Raw genomic sequence first — 24,102 nt, forward strand, 5'->3', positions numbered from 1 at the left:
AGTTTTACTTTGCAGAGTACAATTTGCCGTTTCAAAAAATGAGCAAATCATTGTAAATGAACGTCGAAGATGTGTGCTCCCCATCAATTTAGGGTAGAATTACCGCGTTAATGATCTATAAAACCAGTGAGATTGATCAGAAAAAGGAGAAAAGTTGTCAATGCAAACCAATAATACTGCAGTAACGGTACAGCTCACAAATTAGAAGAGTCAAGTTTTATTTTTTGCATGACCAAAGGGGTGAGTTTGGAAAGATCTTAGAACGGATTACTTTAACATTCCCGGAGCGAATTATTTTCTTTGTAGGCATGCCTACTGTAGTTTGCTTTCATGCCAAAAATGACGTTTTGTCCAAGTGTTGTTAACAGTGTACTGTGTTGGTCCTCTTTGTCCATTTATTTTTGGGGCTACTCACAGTTCCGTGTATTACTATGGCTGCAATCTGATAGCTTCAGCTTCCAGAATAAAGGTGTGAATAATATACCTGTATGACACTATAAATATTTACATACAGTGGATCCTCGCCATACGATTTTAATTCGTTCCAATGTTGGCATCGTAAAGTGAAAATGCCGTATAGAGCGGTATAGAAACCTACAGTAGTTATCTAATGCAAGTGCTTTCTGGTGAAAATCAAAATTTTATATACATGTATGTACATATTAAAAATTAGTAGCATAATAATACGTTAATATTAGTAACTATCATTACCTACAGTAACTTTAGTGTATTTAGTGGTTATGATCTGCAATAAAATGTAACATTACAATATACTACGTGCAGTATGTACTGTAGGGATTTCTTACTTTTGGGACAGATGTATAACATAAACGTTGATTTTAACTTAAATGAGTTTGGCTTGTACTAAACACATACTTAGAGCTAAGTTTAAGTATGTATTTTACTGAACCAACTTTGTCATCATCTAAAATTTTATTACCTATCTGTTTCCGGTTTTGTTTTCACTATAACAAATAACACTGAACTGAGAGAGAGCATCTCTTTCATGCTTTGTGGGAGGGATTTTGGCGAATAGCATATCAGCATCGTTGTTTTGCCGACATATTTAGCACAGCGACAACCAAAGTTGAATTTCGAGGAAAAATTTTAGTTGATACCGTATGACGAAAAAATGTTGTATGGCAAGGGCAGAAAGACGTTGTGTTCCACATCGTAAGGCGGAAAAATCGTATAACAGGGTCATCGTAACTCAAGGGCACACTATACATTGACAATCTGAGATTGATAGATTTATAAGTATGTTTCTAATTAAGACATGAGCATGGATGGTCTTCTCAGACATTGATTCCTAACTACCTTTATTATGTCCACACTATTAATTTTAAACTACTAATGAGTAGGCAACTTTTGTAAAAAGCTGACAAGATAGCACAAGTGTGTGACATTTGCAAATGGGAACTGAAAAATGCAACACCTCATTTATAAATGTGTTCTTATTAGAGCTAGTGATATGCAGAGGTTAACACAGAGCATTGACATAAGAATGCATATGTGTACAACTCTTTATGTTAGATTATATGGAGGCATGAAGTCCTCTCAACTCCGGGAGGTGAAACATTATTTCAGGGTGTGAACAACCTTTCGTATTGTGAAGCCCTCATTCTAAACAATGCCAGCAGCTAAATTGGTGATGAACTGCGATGCAACATTTTGTGCTGTATATTCTGAGGTGCTATCATTTTAATAAGTAGTATGGGCTTGATTGATTAATATTATTAATATAATATATTAATATAAGGGCATTTTATACTTCGTTTTATATGAAAGCCTTTTCTCTACGTTGTTTACAATTTTTTCATCAATATGTTGGACACCTTGTAGGCTTTTGGTTGAGAACTGATTAGAGCGATAGTTGTTATCGCCATTTGACAAAGTTTAAATATTATTCATGGTAGAAGCTAGCATTTGTTATAAAACATATAAAAACTATATATTTGAATGAAATTTACACACAGAAAGAGATAAAATTGCAGATGCTGAGGGATAGAAATGCCTGAATGATGAATGTCTTAATGATCATCATGAACACCAAGCGGGTGTTGCTCTGTTGGTAATGATGGTTTGGTTTTAGTTGGTTTCTGTGAGGAACTGAGGATGCCGAGATTCAATCTTTCTGCGCTAGTCTGCTGACGCGCTGTCAAATACAATAAGCATGTCATTAAGTAAACATTGAATGTGTTCTTAGCAAACATAGTGTAGTTTCTATTAGGTGAGCGTGTTTATAATTCATGCTGGATTTGATGATTTAATTTACAATAATATGCATAAAAAAGTGTCTCAGAGACCCATGATGGCTGTAGACAGAGCTATGAGCTGTATATTGTTGCATCATGTGAAATCTTTTTCATCTAGATTGTTCTTCTAATTGGCAAAAACCATAGATTGCTCATTGCTAGAGCATCTTTACTGGTTAGAGTCATCTTGTGTTTTTATCTGGTAACAATAGCGCCAGTTCACCTCCTAAGTATGTACATGTGGACTATTGTCTTTTTTGAGTACCTGCATCGACTCGTACCACTTTGTACTTTCATCCAATGGTTAAGACTTTGGAGCATTGTAGACATCTTACCAAAAGACCAGGAAGTCCGTAAACAAATCATTAATTATTAGCCGTAGTACTTGAAGTTGTTTAACCACTGTGTTTCCATGAGGTGGTTAATCCGAAAGTTTTTTTCATCCGCAAGACAAAAACAGCAAAAATATTTACCAAATGTTTCATGCTAGCGAAAGATATAAATAGCACTTGCGATGCATAAGAAAATACGATGCAAGCTATTCCATTTTAAACATTTTTCACACTTTAGTCATTCATATAAAGCTCCTGCACCCCTACGCGCGTATGTCTGTCGAAACACTTATCATCCGCGCATTGGAAACATGGTGTATATATCGACTATGCACCTATTGCGCTGATGCACCAAAATGGGAATGAGCACCTGTTGGCATGGTGAGTGCAAGCAAATCTTTATTCATGTTTTGCTTTTGCAATAGTTGTAAATCTTAATTTAGGATGCGGAATCTTTAGCTGTATAGCATGAAAAAAGGATGCGGAATCTTTAGCTGTATAGCATGAAAAAAGGATGCGGAATCTTTAGCTGTATAGCATGAAAAAAGGATGCGGAATCTTTAGCTGTATAGCATGAAAAAAGGATGCGGAATCTTTAGCTGTATAGCATGAAAAAAGGATGCGGAATCTTTAGCTGTATAGCATGAAAAAAGGATGCGGAATCTTTAGCTGTATAGCATGAAAAAAGGATGCGGAATCTTTAGCTGTATAGCATGAAAAAAGGATGCGGAATCTTTAGCTGTATAGCATGAAAAAAGGATGCGGAATCTTTAGCTGTATAGCATGAAAAAAGGATGCGGAATCTTTAGCTGTATAGCATGAAAACATTTGTTTTATCCTATAATAGTTTTATTAGTTTTTCTTTAGAATTGCGGACAAAGCATTGGGCTGTTTTTAGATTTTTTACCCGTAGGCAGTTGTGGATTAGGGTTCACACAAGGGGTTCTGATTAAAATAACACTATTTTCACGATTACAGAAGTATTAAGGTGGCTTTTGTCAGGATTAGGCATGCATGGGTATATGATAATCGAATCAGGTAGGGTCCATCGACAGTGGATAAGCGCATTCGTGTTGATACATTGTAAAAGGTATAGACCTGGATCTCTATAAATTCTTTAATGTTGAACGCTTACCTTGTGTGCTAAAAATGTTTTATTGGATTCACTCACGAGGTATTGATAGAGTAATTACCATGTCGGTAGCAGATCGCTAAAAACGATATGTAGAGGATAATTCTAAGTTTATGAATATACATAGGAATAACTGATTGCTTATGGCGCATCCACTCTACTAATAGATATATTTTTTATGCTTTGCAACGAGTACCTTAAAGGTGGCTGTGTAGGTAATCTAGAAGCCCCCTTTTTATTGGTTTAATTCTTGCTTTCTAGAGGAAGCATTCTTCCATAAATGGTCAAATATTTCGAATCTATATTTTGGTTTGAGCTGGTCATATCATTACAGGTATAAAGGAATTTGAGGGAGGTAGCAACTCCTACTATAGTCTGTAATGGACTTGCATCACTTGAGTGATAAATAGTTACTGTCTCTATGAAAGTTTAAAAACTGAATCAATTTGTAAAGTAAACAGAAATCTATTTAAAAATGTGGCCAACCTTAGATAGGTTGAAGGTGTGATTGCCTAAATCAGGCAGTGTAGGTTACATACCTTTTGTAGTTTGCTTGTTTCCTGTTGATCCGTTGCTCGCTGATGATCGCTGCTTCCTCACTTCATTTAACATTTCGTATGTATCCACATCTTCTGTCATTTCTAGCTCTAAAATTGTAGTTCATTTTGGTCTGTGATATTCTAAATAAATCATTCATAAATGCACAAAATTTAAAAAAGCATTCAGTTTCATTCCCTTCATTTGTCTGAAATCAATTTTTTATGAAGAGGTAAAATGTTGTAGGCTGAAACAGCTGAACAGTTTGACAAAGCAAAGGGCATAATTATTGATATTTCGGTTTAGTTGAACCAAGTTTTTTAATAGATTAAACTTACGACCGTGAAACGACTGTGAATAGCCTAGCTCTTGAGATAGAAAATAGTTCATTTATCGCTCTGAATAGGAACTAAAACAATATTTTTCATCCAATTGCTTTTGCGTATAACAGTATTTGAAAGGTTTAGTAAGTTCACTCTTCAATTAGCACTGAAAGGTAGTCGAACAGGAAAGCATATGGCTTTTTACCAGTCTGTCAGTCATGTCTTGCTTTGAAGGTCTTCACTTCAGCCAACTTTGGTATGACCATCGATAAAAATGAAACTTTGTTCATCTAAAAATGTATCTTTGCTTCCTTCATCTTAGTGTTATGTATATATGTATCTTTTCAATCTGTTACCTGCACACAGTATCTCTATTGCTCCAAAAGGGCATTTATGAAATTATGATTTACCTAGCATATCATGCAGTAAGGAGTCCATCTGATGCTCCATTTTGATGCTTTCACGAAATTGCCGGAAGTCGGTTGAGAAACTTTTATACATATTAAGCATTCTTTTGTTGTGTGTTTGTTCTGCTCTGTGCTCTTCTCGCAGCAGCCGTTCCTGGTAATAAGATATTCAAATAGTGTTTTTTAAACCTTTAATCATACACCGAATTGTTAACAATACATGTCATTCTCATAACTTTTATAGTTTGTATGCCTCTGCATTACTCTGACATTTTGTAAGAAGTAATATATATACTTTGAACATTTACTCTTCTGATGTTTTTATGGATTCAGCGAAGGGTTTTATTGGATTCCTTGAAATGCTATCTGAAAATAAACTTTGATAGTAATATCAGTAATGACTAAATGTAGTACTCAACGACATGCGATGACATTCGATATGGGTTGATGTTTGCTGCTGCCAGAAGACGTTGACATAAGCTTATTACATGTACCTAAATATTATCCATTCTTGAAACAAGTTTAAAAGTATTTTTCATAAGCCTATATTTTATATATGTGTCATATTTTATATATAGGCCTATGTCATATTTATGTGTATATAACTATTGCATATGACTTATTTATATAACAGATTTATATATACACACATATATATGTGTGTGTATATAAATCTCAAAGTTTGTATGCGTGTGTGTCTGTGTGCCTGTCTGTGTGCGCACACATATGTATATATATATACATATATATATATATACATATATATGTGTGTGCGCATATATATGACATTTAAATTTTTTAATACTTTTATTTTACTATATATATTATGACGTTGATATCCATATATATATATATATAGATATATATGTATGATGTTGATATTAATATGTATATATTTATATATATATATGTATGATGTTGATATTAATAGGTGTATATATATATATGTATGATGTTGATATTAATAGGTGTATATATACTATACATATACACTTAAACTATAACTTAAAGGAGCATTAAATTAAAATGTTGAACGACAAACTGTCTGCCAAAATTTTTCTCACCTATTCATTCAAATTCAAGTCCATTGGTTTCTAAGTAAATCTTGGTTAAGTTGGCTCACGGCAGCACGTAGCCAGGCATTATTTGCAATGACAGCCTTATTATATAATTAACACTGTGACTCATTTTAACTCATTCTAGTTATTGCATAGCCAAGTCCATCATGGGAATAGCTCATTGCTAGCTGTAACCGGATGATCTTCACATGCATAGCTACAACTTGTTTGAATGTGTATTGTCTCGCCATCATATTGCCGCGCCATCATATTGCCGCGCCATCATATTGCCGCGCCATCATATTGCCTCGCCATCATATTGCCTCGCCATCATATTGCCTCGTCATCATGTTGCCTCGTCATCATGTTGCCTCGTCATCATGTTGCCTCGTCATCATATTGCCTCGCCATCATATTGGCTACATCTGATGACATAATACAACGATAAGAAATAAAATAAAAAGCTTTTCATTCATTTCTGTTTTGACCACTTCTAGTTAAACTGTAAATAGAAGTTGTCTTTGATATTTGATTTGCAATATTTGATTAGCCGTTATGATTACCGCAAAAATAGTCGTTATAATTACCTTTTTTGTTGCAGATATAGGTTTTAACCCTTTCGCTGCCAACCATGTACAAATTCGGCTATCGGCCTAGGGCCAGCCATTTTACCGAAAATTCCCGATATTGCTTCATGAAATGTATACAATGTTTTTTCAATTTAAAACTCTATCTAGAACATTTTTGTTACATATTTTATTTTGCCAACATTTTAACCAACATTGCTATGCAAAAAAATTCAGTGTATTTATACTTTGCACGATGATAAAGCTATGTGAAGCTACGATCGCTGTGAAGCTAAAACGATCTTCCACAATGTTCCTTACTCTTACAAAACTATTACTTTCACCACTATCAGAGTCACTGCTGATACTTTAATTATCTGTATAATCACGAAAATCTGAATCTGAATTAGCTATAATGTCAACAAAATAACTAATTACCTGTTTTTTGACTCGCGCAGTATGTAACAAGACTTACACAAAAAATGTTCGTTTTTAGGTTGGAAATTCTCAAACAAAAATTTAAAATTGCTTTGCTGTTTTAGGCTAATTTTATAAATAAATCTCCGGACAACACTGTCAGTTTCATAAAAGTCCTAAAGACTGTGGGTTATGTTGTCAACGAATAATAAAATTAAGTTACAACCCAATTGCTGGGAAAGTCGCAAAAATGCGTCTACGGCACTTGACTCGTAAAAAAATGCATAAATGTGTCTTTGGCAGCGAAAGGGTTAAGTGATGAAGTGACTGCTCCTGCAAATTGAAGGTTTTGTGAAATTCCACCTTGTATGCAAAGTTACACTCTTTTTAACATGGTAGCCAACATTTTAGAAGTTGATTGATCCAAATATGCAATGTATTTTCTGCGTTAGAGCCTTACAGTTTTCCCTCAACACATTCAGTTCTCGGTGATCTTAACCAAGCTTTCATTCGTTGGTTTTAGCTAGAGCTCTGTCTAAAGTTGGTAATTAAATGAGGCAACATGAGTTAGTCCAATGTGGAGCCTCTATACTGACAGGGACATTACTATCTGTACTTTGCTTTAAGTCCATGGCTCAAAATGAAGCTGTTTGTAATTAGCCTCAGAACTAGTCGTTATGGTATATTTTGTTTCATGATTTGATAAAAGTGGATAGTTTGTCGTTTTTACTATTTTTGCCTTTTTCACAGAGCATTGTATGGGCGAGGAATGTCACTGGAAGTCTACGAGGGCCATAATGGTTCCATTCGTGCTCTCTTGGTGTCGTTTCCTACTGTATGTTACTCTCCTTCTAGTAATATATTTTAGTCTATATGTTTTGTTTGTTGTTTTATATTGCATGGCAACGTACTTTCGTTTAGTAAGCTTTCTAATGCGCATAAACGTTTATTGCTCTCTCAACCGGAGTTATGATAAACACACAGACTGAAATGATAAATCTATGAACGTTTGTTGTCGCTGAACACGTTGCAGTAACATTTTGATCCATAAAATTTAGTGAACTGCAAATTTATCTTATGTATTTTCATCTATAAAATAGAAACAAACATTAAATTTTAATGTAAAAAGCGAGGACACACACCATGAAAGGTCTTGAAATCTATAGTTGATGTAAAATTTAAGATAGGTAAAGTAAGAAGATGCAGATTTGGAAAGCTTATTCATTGGAATAAGATGTGCCGGAATACAACTGAAGGTAAGGCTATTTCTTTACAGCTTACCACAGCAGCCGGGTTGATGAGCATCGCTTCTTTTATCTTTTCCTTGTGTTCACTCGATTTTATTAGCTCCACCCATGCTCTCTCCTCTAAAGAAATGGTGCTCATCCCTGGTGTTTTACCGCCATCCGCGCGCGCCATCTATTGACAGGTGCTTGTTTTGTTCACAACTAACTTACGCTCTCGTTTAAAATACCTGTAGGGTATGAATAATTAAATGGAGAAACTGCAGCGAGTTTGTAGTATCATATCACTCTATAATAGCGGTGTTTGTATTTATAGAAAGTTGTTCATTGACCAATTGCTATAGACAAGTGCTGCATCCTGTATTAAGACCTATTGTTCCTTGGTCAAGCGTCAGCCCATTAGGCGCTAATCGGCTCAATACAGCCTTGTGCTGATAAGTCATTCCAATGACTCCTTTTTTTAATCGATCCATCATATTTTAATTGGCTCCTGTTCATGCATTTCCCGAAGGTCACCAGACCTTTTGTTAAATGCCTTTTTAACATTTACTTCAGGTTAATGAGATATTCTCTGCTGCTGCCATTTTTACTCTCTGTTTCCCTCGCAAACCTGTAGAAAGATGGAGCCACTAAGGTGGCTCACTCATCGCAATGCTATAGTGCTCTCGCTCGGGCAAACATTTTGTTCTACCCTAATATTGGTCAGTAGCATTTTCTCATCTGCGCCTTCAGATCCACCAGACATTGAACAATCACATTTGACACACAATCACATACTTGGCTGCATGTTACTATTAGCTACATGTTAACTAATGTTACTGTATATTAGTTGTAGTGCAGGTCAATGAAAAATGTGACTATTATCGTTGCACTTAGGTAGGCTGACTATTTACTCTACTGACTAAACGAACTTAACGCTATCGGCAACACATCATAACCACCTTATGTTCTTTCATCTGAAAAAATTAAAGGTTTTGTCAAACTATGGTTAAGTTTGCATAGTATGTGTTACGGCAATAAATCTTACTACAAAAATAGTTTCGAGTGTTATTTTACATGTTTCTATGGTATTTTGTGCTATGCTGTATGCTAAAACAAGAAATATCATATAGCTCTAGCAGTGGCACGAAAGTTAGAAAATTGAATGCTAGGTAAATTTACGTTCGGCTTTTGTCAAAACTTTTAAAATGTTTACAAACCTTGCAGAATTACTAATTCAACCTGCTCTGGAGTATGGAAACAGCTAATCTCTTTAATTTGTTCATCAGACATCTTACATAGGCAGCAGTAAACTTGCATGGTCAGCAGCATCTGAACACTGTCACATATCGGTACGGATTGAGGGGTGGGAATCTGAAATTGGTTTCAACCTAAAACAAAATACGTATAAGCTATTACAGTGTCAAGTTTATAAAATTCTCATGTCACACCTTCTTTAATCTACAAACATAGCAACGATGATTGCCATTACATCGTTAAACCGCCTGGTCGCAATATAAAATGATCGCGTCGATGAGTTTGTTTAAATTATTTATAAATGCAAATGTAAGATTGAAACCTCGACATTTGGTATGACATGTGCTCAGTGTTCGTTTACTTAACAAGTTATACAGATTCGATGTAGTATCGATAAACCATATTTTTGCACGCGTCCTTGTGTATTTTGGTGATACGCAGGTGCGAGACTATCTGAATACTGCCCGGATGTATTTTAATTCGTTTGATATTAAATCGACAATAGCTTGCTGTCATGTTTGGTGGGTTTCTTGTTAAGGCTTTATTTACTATTTGCCATATTGACGCATTAGCAGGAATGAGCGTATGGTTCATGACCAGTCAGCTGTGTGCCCCGCACGTCTTTCTAGTCGATACATGACCTCAACGGTATCCAAGCTCTGGTCTTCATTGATTGGATCAATATTTGTGCTGAACTAAAATTAGTTGAATTGCATATTCACATTTCATTAAGTCTCATTAAAATTTTTGAATTGCTTTATGGTTTTAATGCAAGGTTTTTCCTGTAATATGGTACACTCAGTAGAGACGGGAATATTTCGCTCACAAATGATACCATGGCATTTTGTATATGATGTCTAGTAGATGTGATCTACACAACTTATGCATCATAAAATAAACCCTCTGCATTTTTCACCCGAAGATGGAATGGCAGTGCGATTGCGTAATGAGACAGAAGTTGTTTGATATGTGAAAATATTCAAAAGCCAGTTGTCCTTGAGGCTGGTTCACACTATATCGCTGTATTTTGGTGTTGATGCCGCAATACTTCGGTGATCGTCGATGATATCACAAACCATCCGTGTTTGCATCAGGAAATACTCCGTGACGTAGTGTTTTCATTTATCTTTTTAAATTTTTGTGAAGAAACTTCTTTGTTTTCGCGTGCTGGAATCAAAAACTAGTCTCGCAGCGACTATCATAAACGGATATGAATAAATCCCGCTATTCGCGATCGTGAATTACAATCGCCAAAATGGTTTACATTTTAAAGGCGGTCGTTGATACTCGGCAAAGTATCGGGAAAGTTTGACAGCTGCAAACTTTCCCGACGTGTTCGCGATGCTTCGTCTATGCCATCGGTTCACGTTTCACATAATCGACGATTAACGCCGAAAGGAAAACGCTGACTAACAGCGATACAGTGTGAACCAGCCTTTAATTAGGTGTGACTGCTACAAAGTCTATCCATATGACACAAGGACATTTTCGTTATAAGTACGTTTTCAATTCAACCTATTGTCAACTATTCATTCATTGCTAAAGAATTTAAGTCTATGGCTTGTCGCTGTCAATCAACAGCAGCAATACCTTGAAGGTCCACTAAGTTTCATATTTTGTTGAACTATTGATTTGTTTTTATCAAACATCTTTAAACATTACAAGAATTCAAAACTGGTCGTTGCAGCACACTAAAAATATGGAAACAACCTTTTTTCATACACTGTATGTGAAGATTGGCATACTCAGCAATTAAGGAGGTGAATCTATAATTGGTTTCGGCATAAATCAAGCATGAAGAAGTTAAAACTATAGAGTATTTATAATTCTTATGTCAAACTCTCTTAAGAAGAGTAAAAATCAATCCTGATAATATGAATATGAAGCGTGACCATGTAACAATACATATAACAAGGCCTTAGTAGACGTCCTTATTTAAACATCAAATATTTGCAATACAAGCATTAGAACATCTTAAAGGTTAACTTGCAACAAAATTCACATTACAGTTATTTGGTATCAAAAGATTCACCATGTCTTACTCTGCTGTGTTGTAGGTGCAAAATATGTGGAAATATGATTACAAGCTCTCAAAAGCTCAAAAATGAACAGTTAATCAACGCCGTCACGAAACTGCCATAGATTAGTATCCCTTTCCAAAACGGCTCAAATGGGACGTAGATGAGCAAAATGGCTTTTGTTCACGCTTTCATGCAAACTCATTTGTCGAAATATTTTCACAAATATAATTCACACATTCAATAAAACCATGTCTATTGTTCTTACGCGTCTATTTCATCATCATTGTAATGCTGTCACTTTGAGCACTGATATCTCAAGACCTTGCTGTGAAAATTCGTTTAATTTTTTAACCTTAGCTCGAAGGATTGCATATCATCCTCTGATAAACATGACGAGCTTGTTGGTCACCTGTGATAGAAAAATGCTGCAAAAATTATTCGCGCTGTAATGCAGGAAGAACGGGTCACTTGATCAGATTACGATTAGACAATTAGAAAACTGTAAAGTAGCAAGCATCTATATTTGATACGGGCTTTTCAGTAAAACCCGAAGTGTTTGTCATAAACTAATGCTACGAGAAGTTGTATATTGAGCCTTTTATTGGCCTTTCAATTCACGTGAGAACATCACGTGTCCAAACAATGACCAAATGGATTGGGCACGTCTGAGAAATAATTGATTCCATTCTACGGCGGTTTCATGATGGCGGGGATTAACTGTTCATTTTTGAGCTTTTAAGAGCTTGTAATCACATTTCCACATACTTTGCACCTACAACACAACAGAGTAAGACATGGTGAATCTTTTGATACCAAATAACTGTAATGTGACTTTTGTTGCAAGTCAACCTTTAATGCCCAGTGAAGATACGAGTACAAAACAACACTTGGCCATTTTACTGAGCAGATTTTACTGAGCAATTTGAGAATATTTCAAGGGGCTTGCAGGTGATGTATTCATAGAGGAATGACTGGAATATGTGAATGGTGGTTAAATCTTATCCATTGCAATTGTAGAACAAATTTTTTATCTTTTGCGATTATTAGGGTACACAGTGTTATATGATAACTGAGTTGGCTGGCTTTGTTGACGACCAAGTGGGCATGCCTTCCAATTCGTCATTACAAACATGGTCTGAGATCTTGATAGATAGTTTGTAGGCTATGATAAACCAAACAGCATAGAACTGACATTTTTGGTCCATGCTAAAAATGTTTATATTGGATCTGTCCTCAGGTTCCCTCTGATCAATAGAGGATAACTCCAAATTTATTTGTTCCCATAGGCCTCAACTATTGTTGATCATTCACCCAATACACAGTATGTATATTTCACAACGCATACCACAGGAAAGACAATGAAATGTGCCTCTAAACCCTGATGTTTGCATGGTATATGTATTATATGAGGCACTGGTTAACAGTTTTGGTCACGGACTGTTCTGTCCTGGTACCAATAGCATATGTTGTTATTGATGGCAGTCCACTTTAAACCCTTACCTGCGTCACAAGGGCAGCTCACTCATATTGGTGCATGCTACGCAGTATGCCATCTTTAAAGTGTTTTTTTTCGTGAACACCCCCAGATTGCTCGAATCACTTGGCATCTGCCACAGCAGATGTAGCACCAGTACACTGCTCCATCTAGGAAGAGTTGTATGCCCCACTGCTTTTTTAGCCTATAGCCTTTTTTAGCCAATTTTAATTACTAATCACAATTGACTGATTAAATTTTCGTTAGCAAAAAAATAGTAGAAATAACGATGCTGCATTGCTGCAGTAGAAAGCAGGCCAAGGCATATCGACCTAAAATATTTTAACATATGAACTTAGAATAACTCTATGAGATTTTGATGGCTTGCTTAAAATTTAGTGTGTTTATGCCAAATAGGAGTTCTCTAATTAGTGGCAGGGACAGAAATATTTTGGTTGCCGCCAAGAGCTTCTCGTTAGCAATCGAACCATAGCGTCTGATGGCAGATTATTTGGCAGGTAAAAGCAGCTGATGAGATCTGACCCCAAAAGCTTGCAACCAAATGACTACAGCCATGCTCAACTAACAACTTTTTATCAGTGAATACCGATAAAAAATAACTCATTCATTTTATTAGTTTACAAATGGTTTGTTCAATTGAAGATTCAAAACACAAGAAATAATGTGATCCCTTGGAAATAGCTGGAACAAGTTGGTTGGGTCACCTGTGACTACTCCTTGTAAACTTTGATAGCTTTGATTAAGAGGTTTTTGGGAATCTTCAGGTTAGTTGCCGTGTGGCCATCTCTAGAGTACTTTCGAACTGCCTTTCCACATCCTAAAAATATTTACAGATCCCCAGTCACAGCTTACGCTGATACTTCGCCCATGCATGGGCTTATCCAATGTCAACAGAGCAGGCAACTCCGTTATTGTGTACCATAATCAAGGTCAAAAGGCTTTCCTAAATAAGGAATTTGAATGGACAGTTTTTAAATGATCTAGTTCAAAAAATAAGTAAATTTAATATGATTATATAGTGTCACAGTTGTCTCCGGTCAATATTTCTAGTTTCTTGACTTGAAAATGTTGATAAAACCTGGTATTTGGTTGAAATTATATAAAAAATATTACTGAAACTCCAGTCTAATGTTATCTGCTGCTGTGAATCCGGTAAAAAATTGTGCTGTCTGTTAACCTTTAAAGATAGATTGTCGCACGCTTAGTCCTTGTTAAAGATGAACTTACACAAAATGTAAGTAGATTTTATCAGAAATTATCGATATTTTTTATCAGTTACGATTGTTTTTGATATCTGAGTTGATCTGACTGCCAGAATGTTTCAAGATTAAAATCGATAAAACTTAATCGCGGTTAACCCGCTCAGATTAAAGAAAGCGTGATTGTAACATCTATAGTTGCAAAAATACCGACAGAATAAAGACACGTAGCATTGCAACTTCATTGCAATAGCCGATATCAATAACAGGAGAGACGGCCAGCCGCACGACTAGTGACGTCATTTTGCACATTTTTGCTTTGAATGTTTTAATCGCGATCAAGTTTTGTCAATTTTAATCTTGAGTCATCCTGGCAATCAGATCAACTTAAACATCAAAAACAATCGTAAATAATAGAGAATATCGATACACTCTGATCAAATCTACTAAAATTTTGTGAGTGAGTGGGTTGGTGATAGTGAGTGATTGAATGAATGAGTGGGTGACTGTAAATTTTGGTTTCGTTTTAATGGGATCACTTATCAATGGTTCTCAGTGAATTACTGCACGCTTGCACACTTGCAGCGTAAGAAAATAGGAAATGGTTCAGCGGACTGAAAGACGAGCTTGTCATAAAGCTCTATAACGAGTGTCATTGTGTAAGTTGAATATGCTTGCAGGAAAGACGGCAGCATTCATGCTTCCCATATTGGAAAGGTTGCTTTACAAGCCAAAGTCCCAACCCATGAGTCGAGTGCTTGTCCTCGTCCCTACCCGAGAATTGGCTGTACAAGTCCATCAAGTGACCAAGACTCTGTCACAATACACAAAGGTGTCAGCCGTCTTGGCAGCAGGTTTGTTTAGAGGTTTATGTGCTTTGCGTTCGCATCGGGTTTGTGTGGAAATTCTGGTGCTTTGCTTTGTCTAGATAACTGTTAGAGACATACTAGTGCTAAGATGGCCTCTCAGGAAACATGAGGGTCTCACCAAAGAGAAGTAACAAAGAAGAGTAGTGCTACTGTTGCTCTTTATGAGGCAGCTTCTTCGACGCTTGTAGTCGATTTTTCCTAATCACTATGAAAAACAGTAGGTTTTGGGCTGTTGAAAAATGAACTAGAAGTACCGCAAATTCTGGCGTACAAGTCGATCCGGCGTGTAAGTCAAGGTCAAAAGTCTGAGTACCTGCCATATAAGTTGACTCTCTTCTCTGGCTCAAATCACTCGATCGCTATTAGTTCATTCAGCATCAGAGGCGGGCGATACGTAGCTGAGAAAATGACATTCAAAAATGCCATCAGCAAAAATGTCCATGTTTTTGGTACCATCGGCCATACAACAATTAAGAAAAGAAAGAGTGAAGGCAGTTCTAGTAAAGATCCCAGGGTATAAGAAACATCACTTCATCGTATTGGTCCGCCTTGCCAATAGAACGAAACTGCTAGATTTGATAATACATATTAAATGGTTAAAGCAATGCTGCAAGACAGATTTCTGTCAAGAATCGTGATTCATGTACAACAAAAAAAGATGGACGGACAATAGTAGATGTGTCAAATGGATTACTGAAGTGAGAGCTTGTAGGCAGATACTAGGGAAAAAAGCATTAAATTCGAAAAAACACGTTATTTCAGAAGAGAATCCTAGCGATAACAGTTTGAATGGTGAAGAATTGGACTTTGTGTTTGATCCATCTCATGTTGAGTAGGATTACTAGTATTTTACTATTTTATAAATAAATCCCTATACATTATATCGTATAATTTATTTAAGCGTTTTTGAAGTTTGAATTTTGCTAAAATTCATGTCATGAAAAACGTCACCGTCGTATAAGTCGAGGATAGATTTTTAAATTGTCAAATTTTCAATTTATATCCCGAAATTTACTTTTAATTTGGCTTTGTTTTATAATAAAAAAGCAAGTTTAGAGATATAGCAACCCGGCAATGCCCATTGGTTTTCATAAAAAGCGCTCTATGTCATTGGTATGGCATGCTCATAATTTGAAAAGTTCATCCTCCAAAAGCTATGCTGAGCAATAGTAACAGTTGCTGGTATCGCATGTATGAGGTCTGATCCAAAAGTTCCCGGAATGGAGTTGTATACACTTGCATATTTGCACATTAGAAAAACCTATTGCAGCGTTTGCTGGGAAACATCTGCGGAGTGTTGCAACAAAATTTCAGGTTGCTATGACAATGCGTTCTCATGTGAGCCGACAATATGTCAAGGTCTGTCAGGTGCTTTCAGCGATTTTTTAACAAATTTATCGTCGTGTCTAATCAATTGGAACAGCGTATTTGCATTAAATTTTGTGTGAAATTCGGATAAACAAGTACTCAGATAGTTGAAATGTAAAAATTGCTTTTGGAGATGCTGCTCTAAAGAAAACACAAATTTTTGAGTGGCACAAACGTTTGTGGGAAGTTAAGAGACAGTACTGAAGATGATGTGAGGTCTGGCAGACCAGCCTCGGCAAGAACTTGTTCATCGGTTGACAGTGTGAGGTCACTAGTCATGGCAGATCAACGTTTAACCATTAGAGAGATATCTGGAGAGACTGGACTTGGTTTTGGAACTGTTCAAAAAGTTTTAACTGACGATTTAAACATGAGATGAGTCCCAGCAAAGTTCATGCCACGCTTGCTAACTGATGACCAAAAGAAGTTTAGGATGCACGCTTGCAACAATTTTGAGGAAGCTTTCAGGAATGATCAAAACTTTATTTCGAAAGTCATTATATCCTTGTTTTCCCTAATTTCACACAACATTTAATGCAAATACGCTGTTCCAGTTTATTAGACATGACGACAAATTTTTTTTTTAAATCGCCGCAAGCACCTGACAGACCTTGACATATTGTTGGCTCACATGAGAACGTGTTATCGTAGCAACCTGAAATTTTGTGACAACACTCCGGAGATGTTTCCCAGCAAACGCTGCAATGGGTTTTTCCAATGTGCAAATATGCAAGTGTATACAACTCCCTTCCGGGAACTTTTGGATCAGACCTCGCATATGCCTGTACAGTTGTAAATAGTTTTACCTTCTAAGAATCTCTCACAAAAAGTGTTTTTTGTAACATAGCGCTAAAGCTATGTCTTTATCCAGCAATTTGTGAAGTGATTTGCGTGAGTCATGTTTCTAGTATAGGGTGACAACTCTTATTTTTAAATTTAATTAAAATATATGCTGCCTTTTCTTTTGAGTGAATGCTTTCAAAATAAAAAACAAATGATGTGACACATCGAACACAAAATGGCAGTCATCACAGGATTCCAACTGCCTCAAGTTGGTAATTATTAAAGCTTACTTACTTTCAATGAATGGACACTCAAAACTCACTCATAAAAACTCAGAAGAAGCATCTTTAAAGCTAGCTTTCAAGTAATTTGAGTAAAGAAATCGTGTGTTAGTAGTTTTTTTTGGATTAATTCAGAAGGCTCCTTGTGGACTCATATAAATAGCTGACTTTATCACTAATAAAAAATAATTATGAAACTAGAGGATTGACTTAACATGCATTACCAAATGACAGGCAACTTCTCGTATCACGCACTAACCCCGATATTACTACTCACTCATAACTGCAGATTGCCTTCAACAAAGTTCATTTTTGCCTACTTAAACTCAATTTAGTAATCTTAATAGTGCTCACCAAAAATATAATCCAACCTAATCGGTTCTAATTGAGCACATTGTGTTCCCACATTGTGACCTTGCCATTTCACTTTTTTAGTCACCAGATTGTAGCACAACGCGCTTCAATTAGTCAGTCATTCTCATAACCGCTAGTACTGTTTATGCTTGTTAAATGAAATGTTTTCTGCAGGTTCTTTGCATTAGTATTGGGAAATAAGGCCAAAGTGAACTATGTTCTGATTTGTTGAATAATAAACTGTTATCGATGTATTGCTATCAATTGTATCACGTTGAAACTTAGTCGTTATTAGCTCAGACAATGTAGCATGGTATTTGGGAGAGAGAGGTGTATTTGGGTTATATGCAAGTTTATATACAAATCCTCATTTTCAAAGGTCAGCTTGTATGCCAGTATATATAATTAGACAGGAAAAATGTGAGTTCTCTATTTAGTTCACACAACCTATCAATAATTTCTATTGGTTAGTGAACATTTATTATTGAAATCACTCTTGGCTTGAAATGTTGAACAACTGCCATCATTACAATGCACTATTGGAGGCCAACTAGCTGGTACCTGACTGAGCCACTAGTGAAACCACTAAAACTACTAGTAAATCTTACAAGTTTTAAGCCAATTTTTAGCAAGTTTTAAATGAAGTAAGCTAATTTGAAATTGAATATTAGATATTGCAGTATTAATGGGCTTGTTTTCTATTGCAGTAATAAGCATCGTTATTTGCACAATTTATTTTGGCTACCAGAGTTCGGCTTTCGATCACGATAGCTAGTAAAAACTGGCATGATGTTGTCGACTAGGCGCTATGAAAATAAACAGGGGAACAGGCCAGTAGTAGTGCACTTGCATAAGAGTGAGCCAAATGATGGCTCGTTTAATGACCGTTTCAAAATAGTTTTTCTCTTGACTTTTTGATAGTGTCTTGCGCCAACCCGTATCTGCCTCAGACTGCGGAACACATGTTTAAAGCAGTTTCGTTCTTTTCTAAGAATTGCTGCCTTGATTGTTTGCTTGTGACTCTACTGCACACATTCATATAGCATTTCTGGTCTCAACCTTTCTAGTTTGGGTGCTAGACTATGTTCCCTCTCACTGCACATCACTGAAACTATTTGTATTATTCAGATACTTGAAATCTTTAATGCTGTTCTATAAGTACCTAGATTCGATATCCATGACAGTTGGACACCTTATCGAACACTCCACATTGGCTCTTCACAGTATTTGGGTATCCCCAGTGGCCATCAAGGCAGAAACACCTGTCCAAGTGCATCAGACTCAATGGTGCCATGGAACCCACATCACTCACAGTTTCTCCTTGTAATAAGTCAGTTGAGGAACTTATGATGAACGATTTAGAAGTTTATTATTTTAGTCAATCATGATGGGTTGTTGATTTAACCAGAAGATTGAGTTATCTTCTTATTTATTTAGTTTATGGCGAAGTAGACAACTCTGATTTTGTAATCTGCTAATGAATATTGCTACTGAATATTTTGTAGTTCAGTGTTATAAGCATTATTTGTCTCAATATTAGTATATAATATAATTGGTAATATGAAATAGTATAAGTAATAGCCTTTTATAAAATATACAGTTTCCTCTTTATTTTAGCTCATTTTTTGTCAGCCCATGAATTAGACTAAGGTATACCTCTGCATAAACATGCACTTCATGAAGACCTCAATTTTGCATGTTAATCTATCTCGCCGCACTTGCAGAAGAGAGAAAAAATGATGTCCGTATAGCATTATATCTATTATACAACATCGATGACATTCTCGTTCGTTGTTATAGTTCGTCAGATGTGTCTACAAAACAGAAAATAGGTAGCTGCGCAATTGTTCATAAATACTTAAAGGCGAAAAGGCAATCAATTAGTGCAAGGGTTACGGCATTGGTCTACCAATCTGAATATTACGAGTTAGGCATATCACCGAAAGTTATATTTTATCCTAACCTTGACACCTGGATACAGATAAATGACGAACAGATAGACGCTACTCTTTTTATAATAAAATATGTGTTTTGCTTTATTGTAAACGCATAAAATATTTGTTATTAGTTTTATTTGGCAGAATATACTTCGCTGTTAAGAAAGAATAAGCAAACCGTTGTAAATGAACGTTGAAGATGTGCGCTCCCCATTTAATTACTGTAAAATTACTGCGATCATGGTCAATAAATATCCGGTGAGATTGATCAGATAAAGGAAAAAATTTGTCGATGCAAACCAATAATACTGCAGTTACGTTACAGCCAACAAATTAAAAAAGTCAAGTCAGGTTTTTCCTTTTTGATGGCCAAATGGGTAAGTTTGGAAAGATCTTGGAATATATTAGGTAGTTTACATGTATTTCAACGTTCTTATAACGTAAAATCCCTATAACGTAAACATTCCTGGAACGGATTGTTTACATTGTAGGAGTGCCTACTGTATATGTGTTTTTTTATGTATGTTTTGTTGATCTACATTTTGTAGCTTTGGCTCTCTTGTGTTGCATGTGATTAAAACCATTGTAGGTGGGTTGGACATAAAGATGCAAGAAGCAGCTCTACGTTTGGGACCAGATATTGTTATTGCGACTCCTGGTCGTCTTATCGACCATCTGCATAATGCTCCGAGCTTTTCTCTTGCCAACATTGAAATACTCGTTTTAGATGAAGCTGACAGGTCTGTTTCTTGCCATATTGGCAGCAAGTTGTTTTTTATGCTGTAAAATTGTTTCTATAACTAGCTGCCCGAAGAGATTAAATACATAGCCGATTTGTAGATGTTTGCTGTGGATACACACTGACGCTACTAAACAGTGCATCACTTTAGCAAAAAGAATGAGAATTTCCTTCAGTTGTGTCAAAGCCTTGCTAAATGTGTCAATATCCTTGCTAAATTTTTTTTTTATTGGCGTTATTGAAGTAAGATCAACATTTCAGTTATCTAATGTGGATCATCGATAATTTGTGATAACAGTAATTTTGGAGCAGCTATTTGCATTGCTACATGCATATAGCTGCTCAAATAAAAAACGCTGCATGCTAATGACAAAAACAGTCATGTACAAAAATAGTCAAGGTTCGCGGGATGAATCAAACTAAAATAAAAATATATTTCAACAGAATTAACTGCTTGAAGAATTAACTGAACAGTTTCATCAACAGGTCCGCCTCCATTAGTAGTCGTCATATATTTCTTACAAGTGAGAATAACTTTGTTCATATGGAAATAGCTGTTTGCGTGAAACACTGTTATCGATGTCATTCAAAAAACAAATTTTTACCAGAAATCAGCTTGTTAGGAATTAATAAAATGAAATCGAGATTATGCTCATTGGAATAATTTATTTCAGCTAATCACAGAGGCATCGATTTTATCTCTACCGACGCAGACCAACATGATCGTTTCGGCAAAATTGCATCGCCAATGCATTGGCTATACAATTTCATGGGAGTGCGCAAGAAGGCCTCAACTCATTCATAAAATAGTGAATAAAGTGGCTGCGTTGGCGAAGTTTAGATTTGTGCTCTTCGAGGCATTCATTTGTTTCAGCTTTTCATTTACAATTTACATTTTGACATGGTCAGTCATTTTCATGACAAACTGTTTCATCAGTTTTCGGGTAACATTCTAGAATGCTGGATGAATACTTCGCTGAACAGATGAAAGAGGTGATCAGACTTTGTTCTCTCACGAGGCAGACCATGCTTTTCTCTGCAACGATGACTGAAGAGGTCAAGGACCTTGCAGCTGTGTCTCTCAACAAGCCTGTTAAGGTCTTTGTCAACTCTAGTACTGACTTAGCGATGAATTTGAGACAGGAGTTTGTGAGGATACGTCCTAACAAGGAGGGCGACAGAGAGGCTATCGTATCAGGTAGAGATTTGAGGCTTTATCAATAGCACCTGCATCCCGTTCTGTGTTATATAGTGGTCAGTACTTCCTACCATTCAGTGATTTCACAGATCTAAACATTTCTTTGAAAAATCTGCTGTTTGACCGTGCATAATGAGTTCATTAGAAATGTGTGAGAATATATGCGTTTCATAAAGCTTTACTCATATTATCGCATGATAGTTTACATTATTTTGTATAGGCAAAATTATAATTGTCACATTTAGTTAGTGCTGTCACTATCCGTGCCAGTTTCAACTATTTGAATTTATGGAATATTTTTGGTTATTCAAGTTAAAACGTAATCTAGACAAAGCTTGTATCATCAACTGAAGTATCTGATAATGTGATGTGTTATTAATTCAAGCCTCTTAACATGATAGTGTAAAACTAATAATTCATTTAATATCTGAATTTTGTTTCTATAATAGAGATACCATGATCAACACTGCCATGTGATGAACTTAACTATGAACTTAACTATGTGCGCTAGAAACAAAAGCAGGCTCATCATCTAGTTTATCACTTGCATCATTATTTTCTATTAACATAATTTTTTTATTTTGCCGAAAGCTTCACATTAGGTATAAAGGTTTTCTTAGCCTGTTTCACAGGTCAATATACGCGCTCTGTCAGCCCTATCGCGGCGATGAAATCAGCTTGCCTGTATCGTATATCAGTCGTCATGAGGTCCGGTAGGCTAATCATTTTGTAGATACTTGTGTAACCTTAACCCCTTCCCTTGTTCTCTGAACATCTAGAATGCGCTTATGATACATCGCTTCAAAGGTTTGATAATTAACGACCTTCTTACTGTCATTGTTGGAAAACAGCTGCTATCATTGTCAGCTAAGAATTTCCAGTTAATTCCAATCAATCACTTTAATTATTCTATTCTTAAAAAGCTGCTAGTCTTGGCATATAAAATAATACTAAATAGTCAAGCCAGCCAACTATAGCTGATTGTTCAGTTAGGTAGTTCAATCTCCTTGAAAATTCCATCTGATGATTGTTTTCCTATTCTCACTCTTAATTGCATTCAAATAAACGATTAACTTTAGCTTATTCGTTCAAAGCTTTCTTAAACTTTTAAAACCTTAAACCAGGTTTCTTTAAACGCTTTAGTAATCTTTTAGTACATGATGTCACTCAACGCTCATCCGTTTCCATGACATTCTACCTGGTACAACGTGTCCCCGATAAGTACTCGTTCGTGTAGCAGTATACAACACTTTATATTATTTGCTTTTGAGAATAAGGAGCTTCCTTTCTTTTTTTCTTGCTTACCGACACTCCTGTCATCGCGCCATTCATTTTTCATCTTGACAAAAATAAGTGACAGACACGCAAATACTTGACACAGACACGCAAATACCTGACACAGCCCATCATTAGCTGCGTCATAGAAGTCTAGGTAGACTCGGATCGCTATTTTGATTGACTGCGAGGTTTTGTTAACAACTTTTGTCACTGACATGAGGGAATTCGTAATATTCACTATAGTGAAGCTTTGACCTATTTGATTCTGGTAGAAGGCTGGCCAGTGATGGTTTGATATTAGTGTTTATATTTAATCAGAACTTTGAAAATATGTTATTCTTCAATAATAGAATTCTATTATTGAAGAGTAATGGATTTCTAGAATCTGTTCTATTATTCTTGAATACACTTATTCCTGACGTATGACTGACTGATGGAAGAAGGCAGTTCATTTAGAAATGCATTTCAAAAAGTTTGTTTGAATAGAATTTTACAGATGCAGGCGTGTTTTATTGCTGCAAGAATGTTTTCATGTGTTTTTACATTTAATAAGCAACCCAGCATACAAAAATATTACTATGATTACACTAAGTTACCATGAGACACGCATGAAGCGCATCATGCTGATTTGGAGTTGCGCACAAGTTGTATTATCGTGGGAATTAAGTGTTTTTATGGATATTCACATGATGCGGATTGACTCCGGCGCCTTGTTGAAAAAAGGTAAAGAATTGTACGCTATAAGTTAATAATTAGCGATGCACGTGTTAGCAACGCAAACTCATGAAACTCGATCAAGAAAAGACGACGGAAGTATTGGAAGTGTTTAAAATTGAATAGCTGGTGCGGTATTTTAATTTGCACCATTCGCAAGTGCCATTTCCATTATTCACAAGCATGATGGATTTGGTAAATTTTTGTGAGTCTCAAAACTCGCTTAGCTTGTGGATTTATGCCGTTTTCATGATGCGGATAATTTGCGGATTGGCTCAAATTCAGCATCATGCGCCTCATGGAAACACAGTGATTAATAACGTGCATTCATTTAATATCTAGACATAAGAGACACACGG

At 36.0% G+C, this 24,102-nt stretch overlaps 2 protein-coding genes across 3 annotated transcripts in view; one reads left to right on the forward strand and one right to left on the reverse strand.

Moving 5' to 3' along the window:
* The window catches only part of LOC137394883 (probable ATP-dependent RNA helicase DDX27), an 83,231-nt gene that overhangs the window by 7,011 nt on the left and 52,118 nt on the right, over window positions 1-24,102 (forward strand). Inside the window, exons 6-8 of the mRNA XM_068081657.1 lie at window positions 14,903-15,076; window positions 20,404-20,554; window positions 21,510-21,751. Coding sequence (XP_067937758.1) covers window positions 14,903-15,076; window positions 20,404-20,554; window positions 21,510-21,751 — 567 coding nt within the window. The remainder of the gene's footprint in view (window positions 1-14,902; window positions 15,077-20,403; window positions 20,555-21,509; window positions 21,752-24,102) is intronic.
* LOC137394888 (uncharacterized) lies at window positions 1,982-8,438 on the reverse strand. Of its 2 annotated transcripts, XM_068081665.1 has the most exons (5): window positions 8,309-8,438; window positions 4,990-5,140; window positions 4,259-4,366; window positions 3,723-3,798; window positions 1,982-2,155 (listed from the first exon to the last, which is right to left on the reverse strand). In XM_068081665.1, the coding sequence occupies exons 1-4, from the start codon at window positions 8,411-8,413 to the stop codon at window positions 3,755-3,757; spliced, it is 408 nt and encodes a 135-aa protein (XP_067937766.1). In that variant the 5' UTR covers window positions 8,414-8,438; the 3' UTR covers window positions 1,982-2,155; window positions 3,723-3,754. The 2 variants fall into 2 exon arrangements, with proteins under 2 accessions (XP_067937766.1, XP_067937765.1); XM_068081664.1 differs by lacking the exon at window positions 3,723-3,798.

This window comes from Watersipora subatra, chromosome 4, assembly GCF_963576615.1.
Source record: "Watersipora subatra chromosome 4, tzWatSuba1.1, whole genome shotgun sequence".
Taxonomy (NCBI): domain Eukaryota; kingdom Metazoa; phylum Bryozoa; class Gymnolaemata; order Cheilostomatida; family Watersiporidae; genus Watersipora; species Watersipora subatra.